The sequence below is a fragment of the Carettochelys insculpta genome, chromosome 1, assembly GCF_033958435.1.
Source record: "Carettochelys insculpta isolate YL-2023 chromosome 1, ASM3395843v1, whole genome shotgun sequence".
NCBI lineage: Eukaryota > Metazoa > Chordata > Testudines > Carettochelyidae > Carettochelys > Carettochelys insculpta.
Window position 1 is genome coordinate 243,815,777 of NC_134137.1, and position 14,274 is coordinate 243,830,050.

General features: G+C 44.5%; 2 protein-coding genes across 2 annotated transcripts in view; one reads left to right on the forward strand and one right to left on the reverse strand.

Moving 5' to 3' along the window:
- Nucleotides 1-413, reverse strand: part of TTC38 (tetratricopeptide repeat domain 38) — a 38,952-nt gene extending 38,539 nt beyond the window's left edge. Inside the window, exon 1 of the mRNA XM_075003361.1 lies at nucleotides 286-413. The gene's annotated coding sequence lies outside the window, so the exon portion shown is untranslated. The remainder of the gene's footprint in view (nucleotides 1-285) is intronic.
- On the forward strand, nucleotides 145-9,179 carry PKDREJ (polycystin family receptor for egg jelly). Its single transcript, XM_075003311.1, has one exon. It carries the CDS (start codon nucleotides 161-163, stop codon nucleotides 8,135-8,137), a length of 7,977 nt encoding a protein of 2,658 aa, XP_074859412.1. The 5' UTR covers nucleotides 145-160; the 3' UTR covers nucleotides 8,138-9,179.
- Nucleotides 9,180-14,274: the final 5,095 nt, after the last annotated feature.

The following is a 14,274-nucleotide window of genomic DNA, read 5'->3' on the forward strand; positions in this document are numbered from 1 at the left end:
GGCAGTTGGGGGGCCCATAAATGCGGGGCGGCGGGGCCCGCCGTGGGGAGATGGGGGGCCAGACGGGGGAATTCCGGCGCCGCAGCTGCTCGTGGCAGTTGCAGCCGTTGGGCGGTGACGTTGGTTCGAGGGCCCGCGCTCTGCCCTCCGGCCCCCCGCCATGTTTCCGCTGCCGCCCAGCTTGCTCCTGCTGCTCCTCGGCTGCTGTTGCCGCCGCCGCCGCCACCCCCCGGGCCTGGCCGCTGCGGCCCCCCCACGCTTCCCGCTCCCGCCACTGCTGGTCACCTGCTCCGACCCCCGCGGGCGCGTCTACCGGCGCCTGGACAGCGAGGTCTGGGCCTCCTGCCTGTGGGATGGTCCCATCGAGCTGCGCTACACGCGAGGGCCGGGAGCTGTGGCGCGCGCGCAGGGGGCAGAGGCACAGCTGCCAGCCCCGCTGCGTTGCCGCTGGTACCGGGACGCGGCCTGGGTGCAGGACACGGCTCGCCGGCGAGGCAGGACAGTGCCAGGACCAGGCCTGGCTAGAGGGGCCTCTGCTCCCCCCCGGGCCTCAAGCCGCATCACAGTGCAGTGTGTGCCCGCCTCGTGCACCGCGCCCACGTGTGCGCGCCGCAACCTGAGCATCGAGGTGTCCGGGCAGGAGGTGCAGCTCTTCCTGCGTTGGCCCCCTGCACCTCCTATCCCCGAGATGCACCCTGTGCCGCGGGGCTGGTGTGCGCGCCTCAAGAGCGCTCGCTGGCGCTACCGCTTCAGCAGCCGAGGGGGCAACTTTGCTGCACGCCTCATTCCCAGCAACCAGCACCGCCAACAGCTCCCCCCTGCTGCCTACCCCCAAGCTGAATTGCACCAGCTCTGTTCCTCCTATTACAGCTTCCACCTGAGCATGCAGTGTACTTGCTGCAGCCTCTACATTGCCTCAGTTAGCGTGGAGCAGGGGCCTCGGATCGGCCTCGGCCTCACCCTGAGGGTGGAGCCTGCTCTGCTGCATGTCCTCAGTGCCCACTCCAGGCTGTTTAGTCTTCCTCTCCAGCCCCTCAGCCTCTCTTGGAGCCTACAACCCCTTGGTCCCAGGACACTGGCCTATAGGCTGCTAGACATGCAGGGCATGGAGGGCTGGTCAGCTTCCTACAATCCTTATGCACTAAGGAGTAACTTCTGTGCTGACTTCATGTCCCAGAAGACTAGTGAAATGGCACTGGCCGGCATTTACTTCCATATTGATGGAGAGTGGTTTGGAGAGCTGGCAGGGGAGCTGAGTTTCTCCAATGCTACATTGGGCCTGACAGTGAACAGAGAAACTCCTACCTACCTCACCCTCAATGCACGGAAGAACAAGATGGGCACTTACATTTTCAGCCACAACCATGGACTTTATTATACCACCCAAGAAAACAATGCTAGTGCCCCTGACGATGGCTTCAGCACCCATTATGTATTTTTCCAGCAGCAGAGCCTTTCCTTCTTACTCACCATTGAGTTTGTGAGGTTGCAGTGGTACAGGTTCAACATGCACTTGTATCTGAACCGGAAAGGAGCCCTGTTCAGGTCTCTAGTGGACAGAGATATAGAAGTTCACATTTTTAATAGCGGCCCTTCTTTCTTGAGAAGTTTGATCTACATTGTGTGGTTTATTCCTGTGCAGCATCCAATGCTGCAATGTGAGTGGACCTTCAACCTGCAGTTGTTTGGGTCAAGGAAAGAGTACCTCATCCAGAACAATACTTACACTTATGATGATCATGTCAGAAATGCAGCCCACTTTGTACGTCGCTCTGTTTTACCTTTTAATCCTGCCCTGTACACTGGGTTTGTGGCAAAAGTGAATTGTACCAGAAGTGGACTTACACCAGCTGTTTTAAAAGTCACAGTCAACACTTATGCTTCTAAGGTCACGGAGTCACTGGTGTCTTGTCAGAAAAAACCTTGCTTCATAGAGCGTTTGAGAATCCAGAAGCCTGATCTTCTTTTCCCCATTATACATACTAAAAAAGGGACACACCTTAACTTGTTTGCCAAGCTACAAGTAAACTGCACAGATCTTGTACGTACTGAACATATCTGGAAAATCTATGGTGTTCAAAACGTCACAACCATTCCAGACTGGACAAAACCATTGGATCCACCCCTAATTTGGAGAAGGCACATGCTCATTTTACCAATTCCCAGTTATAGTTTAGATTACGGCTTGTATCTGTTTAATTTCTCTGTTAAAATAACTGCAGCTGAGGATGTTGTGGAAGGCTCAGATAAAGTTTTTGTTCAGGTTGAGAAGAGTGACCTGGTGGCAGTCATTGCAGGAGGCAGCTTCCGGACAGTTGGTTTTTCTGATAATTGGACTCTGGATGGATCTACATGTTCTGATCCTGATTCATTGGATCCACTAGAGGGGCTCACATATACTTGGTACTGTACAAAGCATGTATCAGATTATGTAAACATGACACTGAGTACAAAAGGGACCTGTCATCCAGACCAACAAGATTTGAAATGGATAAAGTCTTCAGGTCCTATTCAGACTGTTTTGCCAGAAACTCTTCAAGGAAATGCTATATATAATTTTCGTTTGGTAATTCAAAAGGATAACAGAAAGAGTTATGCTGACCAAACTGTAAGTGTGAAGCCTGGATCTCCACCACTTCTGAATGTTATGTGCATTGAAAATTGTGGTAAAATTGTAATTCCAACAGATCGATTTACACTATCTGGAAAATGCCTAAACTGTAGAACAACTAGTCGACCAGTCTATCAGTGGTCACTTTTTTCAGAAAGTTTCACTGAAGTAAATTTTGATTGGGCTTCCAAAACCTCAACAGGGAAGTCTAGTGCATACCTGTCTATCCATGCTTTGACTTTTATAAATATTGCAGACCGGTCATACACTCTTCTCCTAAAAATAACCACTTGGGGTGGTAGATCATCAGCCTACAGGTACTCATTTTATGTAAATTCTCCACCCAGGATTGGAAAGTGTACTGTCAATCCAACCAGCGGTGTTGCATTCCTGACAAAATTCATTGTTCAGTGTAGTGGGTTTTCAGATAACAATTTGCCTCTTATATATAAAGTAATCGCAGCCTCAGATTTATCAAAAAGTAGTAGAATAACTTCTTTAGAAGAGAATACATTGGGGACAATAGTGTACTTTGGCTATCAGCCTAAATCTCCTCCATCTTTTCTCCCCATTGGTGTACCATCTAAGAAGTATTCCTTGACAATATATGTTCAAGTGTATGATTCCCTTGGGTCATTTTCCCAACTAACTTTATACACAACCGTGCAGGATCCAGCCAAAAGTAGGCCACCTGATATTATGCTTAATGAACTCATTTCTTTAACCAGTGGCTCAAATGCACCAATGACATCTTTGCTTCAAATTGGAGATTATTTAAATGTAGGCTATTTGGTTTATATGGTGGCCACAATTTTAAATGATATTAAAGCTGTATCAACTATCCAGGAGTCTAAGGCTGAATTTAGGGAAAGCCTTCTTAATCAATCTCTGCGTATTCCCACTGCCAGTGTAATAGAAGTGAATCAGATAGTTGCTTGTGTTTCCGAATTAACACAGGAAGTCACTGAAGTAAACAGAGGGGCACAGCAGCTTGCTGTTAGCAAACTGAAAGACGTGAGTGAGGCACTAAGAGGGTTCAGGGATAAAAGCCTGGGGTCTGAACAAACAGAGCTTCTGAGCATGGGTATACTAACAGGCCTATCCAATATCCTGGAAGCGTCTCTTTTAGATGTCAAGAATGTCAACGTACGTGCAGTTAAACAAACCTTCTCTGTCATGGAGACTTTAGCAGATACAGTCTTACGAGGAAAAGTCCCTGGAGAAAATGAAACCATAATGGAAGCCAAAAGCTGGAATATTAATTTAAAGAAAGATGAAAAGTGGGATGTCACAAATGCTTTCTCCTCCAAAAAAGATTGCAAGAATTGCTTTTATCCAACACTGAAGGAGGGGGATCATTCAGAATTGGCAGTTGATGCTGTGATTTCCACTGTTTTTTATGAGTTTGAAGAGAATCCCTTTCCTTGGTTGGCCTATAAGTCAGATATTGGAACAACAGTCACTGGGTTCAAAATGACAGGAACCAAGATGAATGGTGACATAATAGGGATCATGCCTGCAGTAGCAGAAGTGATTGTTGCTAGAAAAGACAAGGAGTCTGCAGCTTTCAAACTGACAATAGGGCCTGATAAAACCCTCCCCAAAACAACTGGAGGATTTAGTTTTGAAGTGGACAGAAACTCCAAGGATGTATTTATCCAGATTTTGACGAAATTAAAAGTTTCTTTCAATGTATTTATATATGTAGGTGTTAATGTCACCAATGTCTCACCTGTAGCTTCTTTTTCTGCTTCTCATAATGAGCCTGCAGTGGCAAGTGGGAACACGACAAATAACACAGATTGTGCATTTAAGGCTCCTTATGTTATCTGTCTCCCACAGATGCTGCTGAGGGCCACAGCCCCAGACAGTGAGACAGATAAATGGAACATCTCCATAATCTTGCAATCACACTCTATTGTAAGAACACCAACTAACAGATTGGTAAGCATATCCCTTTTTAATGCTGCATGCTTAGACCTAGATGGCGTGCATAGTCAGTGGAAAGAAGGTAGATGTATTCTTGGTCCTCATACCAGCTGGCAAAGGGTACATTGCATCTGCAAGGTGAAGCACCAGACCAAGAGAACAGCAAACCGCACCATACCCGGTTCCTCCAAATTCAATATCAAGTTCTTGGCATCCAAAGTATTTGTGATCCCTAATCCAGTGGATCTGGAAGAATCACTTCTAGTAAAAATACACACAAACACAGTGACCCTCCTAACAGTGCTTTCCATTTTTTTAGTCTATTTTATCCTAGCTCTCTGGGCCATGAGAAAAGACAGAATTGATCGAGTTAGCAGAGACAAAGTTATAGTCCTTCCAGACAATGACCCTTTTGATAAAGTATGTTTCTTGGTAACGTTATACACAGGCAGTCGCTTGGGAGCTGGAACCACAGCAGATGTTTTTCTCCAACTCATAGGCGAAAATGGCACCAGTGATGTGCATCACTTACAGCACCCACATTATCAGTCATTCATTCGAGGAGGCATTGATACTTTTCTGCTAACTACTAAGAACGATTTAGGAGACATTTTTTCCCTTAGGGTCTGGCACAATAACAGAGGTTCTTCTCCTGGCTGGTTCTTAAGTAGAGTAAAAGTTGAAAATATGTACACTAAAGAATTCTGGCTGTTTATCTGCAGAAAATGGCTTGCTCTTGACAAAGATGATCATTTACTGGAGAGGACATTTGTTGTAACGCACCCAAAAGTACCATTGGCCAAAATGGACTATTTTTTGATAAATATTGCTAATAATCTTGTTGATAGTCACCTGTGGTTATCTGTTTTTGCTCAGGTTGTCACTGGCTCTTTCAACAGACTCCAAAGGTTATCTTGTTGTTTAGCAGTACTGTTGTGTACACTGCTTGTTAACATTATGTTCTTTAATATTGACAAGAATACAGAAGTTCTTTCAGTACATTTACGATATTTGAGATCAATAATAATAGGAATAGAGAGTGCTTTGGTTACCATCCCTGTGCAGATGATTATAACTGCCTTGTTTAGGTATTCTCAGAAGGAGCCTTCTCCACAGGCTGCAGCTCAGAATCACCCAAAGGAAAGTTCCCCCTTTATGTCTGGAAACCTTAGGAACTGGAAGGAACGCCTGCAAAAATGGTACCTTGCAGAAACTTCTACTCAGTCTGTGAGTAGTCATTCTCTAGAGAACTATTCCAATGCCAGTGATTCGTATAGCTCACAATATTTTGGTAAGAAAGTAAAACAAAAAACACCAAAAATGTGGAGTAATTGCACAATCTCTGAAGGAGCTGCAAATGCAATTGCCACAGAAGAAAATGCAGCTAATTCAACTGGAGAGGCTAAAGCCCAACAGACCCAACTGCTAAACTCCAATTTCAGTAATAATTATACAGAAGAAAAGGATGCCAACATTCAGGAAGAAAGAAAACCATTAAATATCCCCTTCATGCTTTTTCGCAAAAGGCCACAGATAACTTTTTATTGGTGGTGTGTTTATGTTTCTTGGATATTGGTCATAGCTGTTGCTGGGGTTTCATCATTTTTCATTATATTATATGGCCTGGCCTATGGCTACAAAACATCGATAGAGTGGCTTTTTGCATCAATATCCTCATTTTTTGAGAGTGTCCTCTTTCTTCAATCCCTGAAAATCATTCTTTTCTCAGCCCTGAGTACAGTTTATCCAAAGTACAGTGAAAACATCCCATGGTCAACCAGGGATAATTACCTTGAGATTAGGTTGGATGACGTTACTATGAATGCAGATGAGATGAGAGAAATGCACTACGAGATTATCAGACTCAGAGGCACTAAGCAGTATCGGCCCTTAGAAGAGGATGAACTCACAATCCTGAGGAAAAGAGAGAAAATTAAAACAAAAGCTTTCATCTTCCTAAAAGACATTGTCAGTCACTTTGTCTTTTTAACCCTTGTGTTAAACATTGCCTACTCCACAGAAAATACCAACAGCTTTTACTACAATCAAGTTATTCATAAACAGTTCTCTCTCAAGCTCTCCAGTGTGAATAAACTAGAACACATTTACATGTGGGTGAATAATGTCTTTTTGCCTTTGATCCACAATAACCAACAACCAACTTTTCTTCCTGACAGCTGGTCCAAAATCCTAGGTTTGCCAAGGATGAGACAAGTAAGGGCAAAAATTACTGAGAAAAAATGTTTCCATCCTCACAGCTTTGTAAATAAATTTGTCATCAGTAAAAGCCATTGTCTTCATAAATATGGTAGTGACCCTCAGGAAAAAGGTGACTATGTTGGGTCCTGGACAAAGGGTGCCAACAGATCTGTTACTAATGACATCAGCAACTATGTAGGGTTTACTTACCAGTCAAACAGAAATAAGTGGGTGTATTACTCATATGGAGATTTACACACATACGGACCAGGGGGATATACTGTCTACTTTTTCCCTGGAGAACAGCGGCCTAATTCGACAAAAAGGCTGGATGTTTTACAAAATAGCAGTTGGCTTGATGAAGAGACATGGGCTGTGATTATCGAACTAACTACATTTAACCCAGATGTACATTTATTTTGCAGCATCTCAGTTATGTTTGAAGTTTCTTATTTTGGGACCATAAACACAAGCTTGTCAGTACATTCTTTCACACTCCCAATTTTCCAGCAGCAAAGCAGAACACAAATGTTTGTGTTTGTAACTGTTCTTGCTTTTCTCCTCATTTATATCATAGATGAGATTCACGTCATACACCAGGAAAGGACAAAGTATGTTAAAAATGTTTCCAATTTAATCAATTTTGTTTTAAAGTCAGTGCTTTTCTTTTTTGTTTTTCTGCAAGTCATTAAATTTAAGATGGGGGCTGATATAGTAAAGTTTTACTTACTTAATCCAAACGATTTCACTCCTTTCCATGCAGTTTCTCATGTTGATCAGACCTTGAAGATAACTATGGGTTTTTTGGCATTTCTCATAGTTTTGAAAACTCTCAGGTATTCCAGATTTTTTTATGATGTGCGCCTGGCACAACGATCCATCTTGGCAGCTCTTCCTGGAATCTGTTCCATGGCACTTGTTGTGGCAGTATACTTTTTTGTGTACATGGCTTTTGGCTACCTTGTGTTTGGCCAACATGAATGGACTTATAATAATATGATTCATTCAGCTCAGACTGTCTTCTCCTATTGTGTTTCAGCTTTTAAGGACACTGCTTTTACATCTAATCGGTTGCTGGGTGGTATTTTCCTAGCCTCTTTTATGCTGGTGATGATTTGTGTCTTGATCAATTTATTTCAAGCTGTGATCATGTCTGCCTATGAAGATATGAAACAACCTGTATACGAAGAACCATCTGATGAAGCAGAGGTGATTACTTTTCTAGTTCATAAGATAAGAAGGATATGGTATTTTATCACCTGTAGGCCACCATCAGCAAACGATCCAGATCTTTTAAATAGTGTACTGTATGGGCAAGCTGCGAGGTATAGCCACCGACATTTAGGACTAAAGACCAAAAAAATAAATGGCAAGAAAATGGCTTATCTTGTCATATGATTAATACAGGCTTTTATGTGCAGTAAGAATTATTTTTTAAAAAATAGTAAAATAATAAGAATACTTTACCCTCTAATACTTATTTCCCAAATCAGTGCTCATACATATTCTGAGTTTACTGGTTTACATTAGGCATTTCTCAGCATACAGCCATTCAGTGTTGTATTGCTCCTCCTCAGATTTACCTCAGAATCCTTGGAGATGGTTTTCATAATATTTTAAATTAGGTATCGATTCCTAAAACATTACATAAACAGCAGGTAAGAACTCAGCTCAGTAGTTTGCAGGGTCACCTTTGCCTCTGCAAACAACCCTGCTGAAAATGACTGAGCAAATACACTATACTAGAATGAACAGAAATGAACAGGTAGTTGATTCATTACACATATACCAATGCCCAGAAGCTGCTGGGAACAGCTTTCTGAATCACAATGTAAAGAATGAAAAATGTTACACTAAAAGAAAAGATTGGATAATTTGTCATTATTTGATTTGGCAGGTAAAAATGGTTTGAAAACTACATTTCTCTAACAAGGAAAATTTAAATACAATACTATAAGGTACTAAAAACAATTCAACAAATACCCTTGAGCTATACAATTTGCTGTGTACTCAGACTATGCATTCAATGAAATTCTAGTATAGTTTGCTACCATATTTGCATGGTGGTCAATAAATTTTACTAACTAATGAATGCCAGATATATGAGTAAAGGCAAGAAGAAAGGACTTACTTATCACATCAAGCATTATTGAATACCAAACTGATGTACAACAGATCCCCTCACCCTCAATACTAATGGTATGTGTTTTCATCATATGTTCATCTTTTGCATGTATACATTCTGCTTGTTAGTTGAGTCCTTGTTTCACTGATAAATTCCAGGTTCTCACTTCTGTTTTACTATACTAAGCTTCTGACATTTTTGTATATTTATAGAGTGTTTTCATGTAAGTCAATTATAGAGTATTGTGAGAACACATGCAAATTTGTATTTTAAATTGTGTACCTTATAAATATTCAGGAATAAACCATGCTTTAAAGCTCTCTTAAGATACATGGCTATTTTTTATCAATATAAACTGCACAAATATATAAAACTGTCAGTAACCGGCATTGAATACAGATTCGAATAACATCCTTTGAAATGATGATTTGATAGATCTTTTGGATGCATCTACAGCAAATGCACATACATGTAATTCAGTCTGGAGGTATGATTACAGGATTCTCCCTTTTCTCAGAGGGCTGGATCCTGGGTTCACCTATCAGGGCATGTAATAACTCCATCCAAGGAAGCTCCTTCTAGTGCAGAGAACATAGAGGCCCTGCACATTGGAAAATACTCATCGCCCAATCTCATTGTGTTAGTGTGCACGTGTGCACACGCACACACACACATATATATATTCCTGGAGTGACAAAACAATAATGGGGGCTTTATTAGCTATGGGGAACTTGTGATAAGGGATAATGGAAAAAACTGATTGAGAAATAAAGACAACATTAACAATGCATGAGCTCTACCTCTCCCAACATACATAGCCAGTACACACCATCTTGTTCTCTCCCAGCACTTACTAAGGCAAATAGTGAGTTTAGGCACAACTGTTCAGTGGTGCAGCAGTGAAATCAGCAGCTACCTTAGAACACATTATCAAACTAAATAAATATGGATTGTTTTACAAAGTATCCACACCAACAATGGTCAGATCATCCTTGTGACTCTGGATTCAAATGTGCAGCTAGTCTGGATCTTGGTAGCCTGACTATGACTCTCTCCTCAAGTCTCCCGTGTTTCTGGTGTCTGCTTCAATGACACTATTCAATGGCCCAGAAATCCCATAAGACTTTGAAGTGTCCCCTTAGCTAGGAATGTGATGAGTAAACACGTCCTCCCCAGCTGACTGGCTCCTTCCCCTGCTACACTCCAAATACAGCATACTAAAAGTAAAGTGAATTTTGGTTCATGACTGCTCTGAGTAGTGTCCTCAGCAAACTCTATCTGTGCTGATCACCATTACTTCAGTAGTCCTGGGAGGGAGCCCTTAGAGACTCGGCAAGGAGTTACACATTTATACTATATTTCACATTCTTCAACTACAGGCCATTAATACAGGGATAGGCAATAATTTTTGATGAGGAGGCACTCCAAGAATTTGGTAAGTAGACAAGGGTCACATGTTCAGGAAATTAAAGGAGAAGGTATGGTATTTGGGAGGGAGGGTGGGTGCAGAACGGAGTTTGGGGGTAAGGGACTGGGGAGCATAAGGGGATGTAGAGTCTGGGAGGGAGTTTGGGTGAAGGAGGGGATTGTGACATAGGGCAGGAAACTGAGATGCAAGACAGGATTCTAACTTGGAGGAGGAATATAGGAAGGGGTGCAGGGTCTGGGAGGGGATTACAACCTGGGGTAGGGACCAAGAGGGAGTGTAGGGGTTTGGGTTGTGACCTGGGGTAGAGGATTGGGTGGCAGGTCTTGGAGGGGATATGGGTGCAGGAGAGGATTTTGACTTGAAGTAGGGGTATTGGAGGGATATCATGGTCTGGGAGAGGGTTGTGATATGGGGCAGGAGTACAGGATGAGGTAGGGAGGGGCTAGACTGAGCCGTGGAAGCTTTGCTTTTGCCCGCTTGAGATAAGGGGTCTTCAAGAACTGGGACATCTATCCCAAGACAAAGCTCCTTGTATAGCATGCAGTGGTTGTTCCAGCACTGGGGTATGCATGTGAAACCTGGACAACATACAAATGTCATGTGAAGGTGATTGAGCAATATAATGAACGCTGCCTCAGGAGAATCCTAAATATCTCTTGGGAGGATGGGCACATGAATGTTAGTGTCCAGAAGAGTTGAACATGACCCGCATTGAAGCCATTACCATTTATCAACAACTTTGTTGGACTGCTCACCTGGTTCAGATGTCTGATCAGTGCCTCCCAAAACAGATTCTGTTCTCCAAGTTGGAGGAAGGACAGAGGAGTGTTGGGGTTCAGAGGAAGTAAGACAAGGACATGCTGAAGGCACACATGAAAAAGTGCAGCATCATTGTCGACACTTGGGAGAACATTGCGCAAGACCGTCCCCATGGGAGAATGGTAATCGTGAGGGGGTAGCACAATTTGAGAGGTCCCACCATAGTGCTGACAAGGAAAGACTGAGAAGAAGAAAAGAGCATCAAAAACTGCCCTGCACCCCTCCAACGGCTGCCAACACCTGCCCCTTCTGTTATAAGATCTGCGACTCCAGAATCGGGCTGATCAGCCATCAACTGACTGACAAACAGGATGATGACATGAAGATGTCCTGCTCATTATCGACTGATCGCCAAGAAGAGATCACCTGGGGTAGGGGTGCAGCTCTCAGCCAGCAGCCTTGCCCAGAAGGTTCCTCAGCCAGGCTTTCTACCTTGTACGATCCTGCAGGCTCCTGAGAGCAGCTGGCAAGGGCCATGTGCTACTTTGAGCACTGCAAGCATACAGGAAGGTTGGAGGAGTACTTTGTGTGCTGCCTATCCTGCAACAGGCAGCTTCCATTGGCCAGGGGGAGCTGAAAGATTGTACTGGGCGTAGGGCAGAGCTCACAGAAGCACTTGGCCATTGCAGCTGACTTACGCCCACCCGCATCCATAGGCTTCTAGTGCTCACAGTACATGGCCTTCACTACTGGCTTCTCTGACCAATGTGAGGGGGCAGGACAGGCAGGGACCCTGGCTGACGCTCCCGCTGATTTCTGAATTTTGAGTCAAATGCTTTTTGAGATTTTATTAGATTTTAATATATTTTACTTTCTATATGGACAATGTTTCTCTATTCAATTTATTTTTTATATCTTTGTCGCATCATAACTGGAGCTGGGATGAGATTGCAGGTGGTTCATTAGGATTTTTATATTGTCTATAGTTGTGGTTGGAGTCCTACAGCACCATGACTGTATATTTGGCTATTATTATTTATTGTTATTAACAGTACTTACCTACTTTTGCCCAGGGTATTTCTTGCTGCTTTTTGTAAGTCCTAATCTTGTTTCACAGAAGTGAAGTACACGACAGGTCATTTTCTATTTACATAAAGAACATTCTTTGTAATATGGGGCTGTTAGCAATCTGCGGTGGTGAGTTATGGTGGTTTTGATACAGTCTGGTAAGTGAAGGCTGGTTATTTCTCCAGATACCTATAAATGTAACAAAAATACTATAGAATAAATACGTTTGTTTCCTCAATATAGTCCAAAGTATCTGGCTGAAGTATACAGAGAGAAACTTGTGTTGAATTTAATTCACCAAGTGACTAATAAGTTCCAAAATGTTTGGGATCTTAGATGCTTGGATGCTTACCAGACTGGCAGGTATTTCAGACATTTTTCTGTGCATGAGCCCTATGCTACTCAAAAGCTGGCATAAATCAATGACTTCTATTTTTGCCTCCAACATTTAATTCAGAATGGTATCCTCTAAATAGCTGTAGCTAGGTTTGCCAACCCTCCTGGTTTGACCAGGAGTCTTCCAGAATCAGGCTTACTCTCCTGGAGGCTGCTGAAGCCAAACTGCGAGATTTTAAATATCTAAAAGTCCAAAAGTGCCACAGTGCAAAGGCAGGCCCCCTGCCTGCACCGGTCCCACTTATATCAGAAGTAGCCAGTACATCCCTCTGGCCCTTGTAGGGAGACCAGGGCATCTCCATGCAATGCCCCTGACCCCACCTCAAGCGCTGACTCCGCAGCTCCAGTTGGCTGGGGACTGTGGCCAAGGCAAGCTGTGGGAGCAGTGCCTGCAGGCTGGGGCAGCACATCGACCCACTTGGCTGGCACTAGGAGCCACAGGGATGTGCCAACTGCCTCCAGGAGCTGCACGGGGCCAAGGCAAGCAGGGAGCTTGCCTCTGCCCTGCTGCACCACTGACTGCGAGACACTGGAGGAAAGTGCCACCTGGCAGAGCCTGCACCCCTCATCTCCTCCCACAACCCAATCCTGTGACCTAACCAGGTCCCTTCCCTAGGGTGTGCAGGGCCCAATATTACTCCCCTCCACCACGGGACCTGTCCCACACTGCCTTTTCCTGCCCCTGCTCCACCCAGCCTTATCCCCACACCACCCTTTCCCAAGCCCTGCCCCTTCTCTGCCCCCTCCCCAATGCTTCCCACTCCTGCTCCACCCCCCTTGCATTCTTTACCCCCATCCCATTTCCTTTCAGTGACATGGCTTGGGAGATTACTGGGGGCCTGGTGTCACCAGCAGGGGTCACACCCCTCCACACAGGGCGGGAAGGGGGACAACCCAACCCCAGCCTCCTCTGCCAGCTCCCAGCTGCATTGCTTGGGGGAATGGAACAGGTTGGGGCCAGGTTGCTCTGCTAGGGTTACCATATAAAAAAGAGGCACCCCTACAAGGGAGTGTAACTGTAGCAGCATCTCACAACTCACGTTATTAATGTGTTATAGTATATCTAGTACATTAACATGTGTTCTCTTTTTTGAAAGTTCATATATGGCAACCCTAATGATAACCCTAGCTCTGCATCCCATGCCTGCCACCAGCATTGGTGAGGGTGGGTGTAGGCCCAGCCCTTGCTGCTGGCACCAGGCTCCCTGGTAATCTCCCAGGGTTTGGGTGTTCTCCGAAGTGCAGTGTTCAGAGCAACCACCACAAACCATGCTACGGACAGGACATCTACAACCCCAGCCCTGAGTATGGTGTGTGCATACTGTCCCCCCTCCTGCACCTCAAGCTTCTGCTCCAGGCTTAGCCCAGACACTCCAAACATTTCATCCCCAGCCCAGAGTCTGTGCTCCAGCCCAGTGAGGCTACATCTATATTGCCATGAAAGGTCGACCACTCAGGGTTGATCTTCTGGACTGCTGTTCTGTGAAAACACAAAATGACACTTTTCCAGGGTCAATGTGGACCTCCTCACTCCTCTCTAGCCGCAAGGATTGTGGAAGGTTGATTGGAGGAGCATTCCCATCCACTTTCTGCCGTGAAGACAGCCATGGAACTCAAGGGCTGCAAAGTCGACCTTAGGTTCACAATTGGTGTACCTAAAATCACATAGCAGCGGTCAACCTTCCAGGTAAGTATAGAGCACCCTCAGTGAAGACAGGGAGGGGCTGCCGATAATGCCCCCACATATTCTTCCTGCCT

Coding starts and splice junctions, on each gene's coding strand:
- PKDREJ (XM_075003311.1), top strand. CDS start 161: ATGTTTCCGCTGCCGCCCAGCTTGCTCCTGCTGCTCCTCGGCTGCTGT.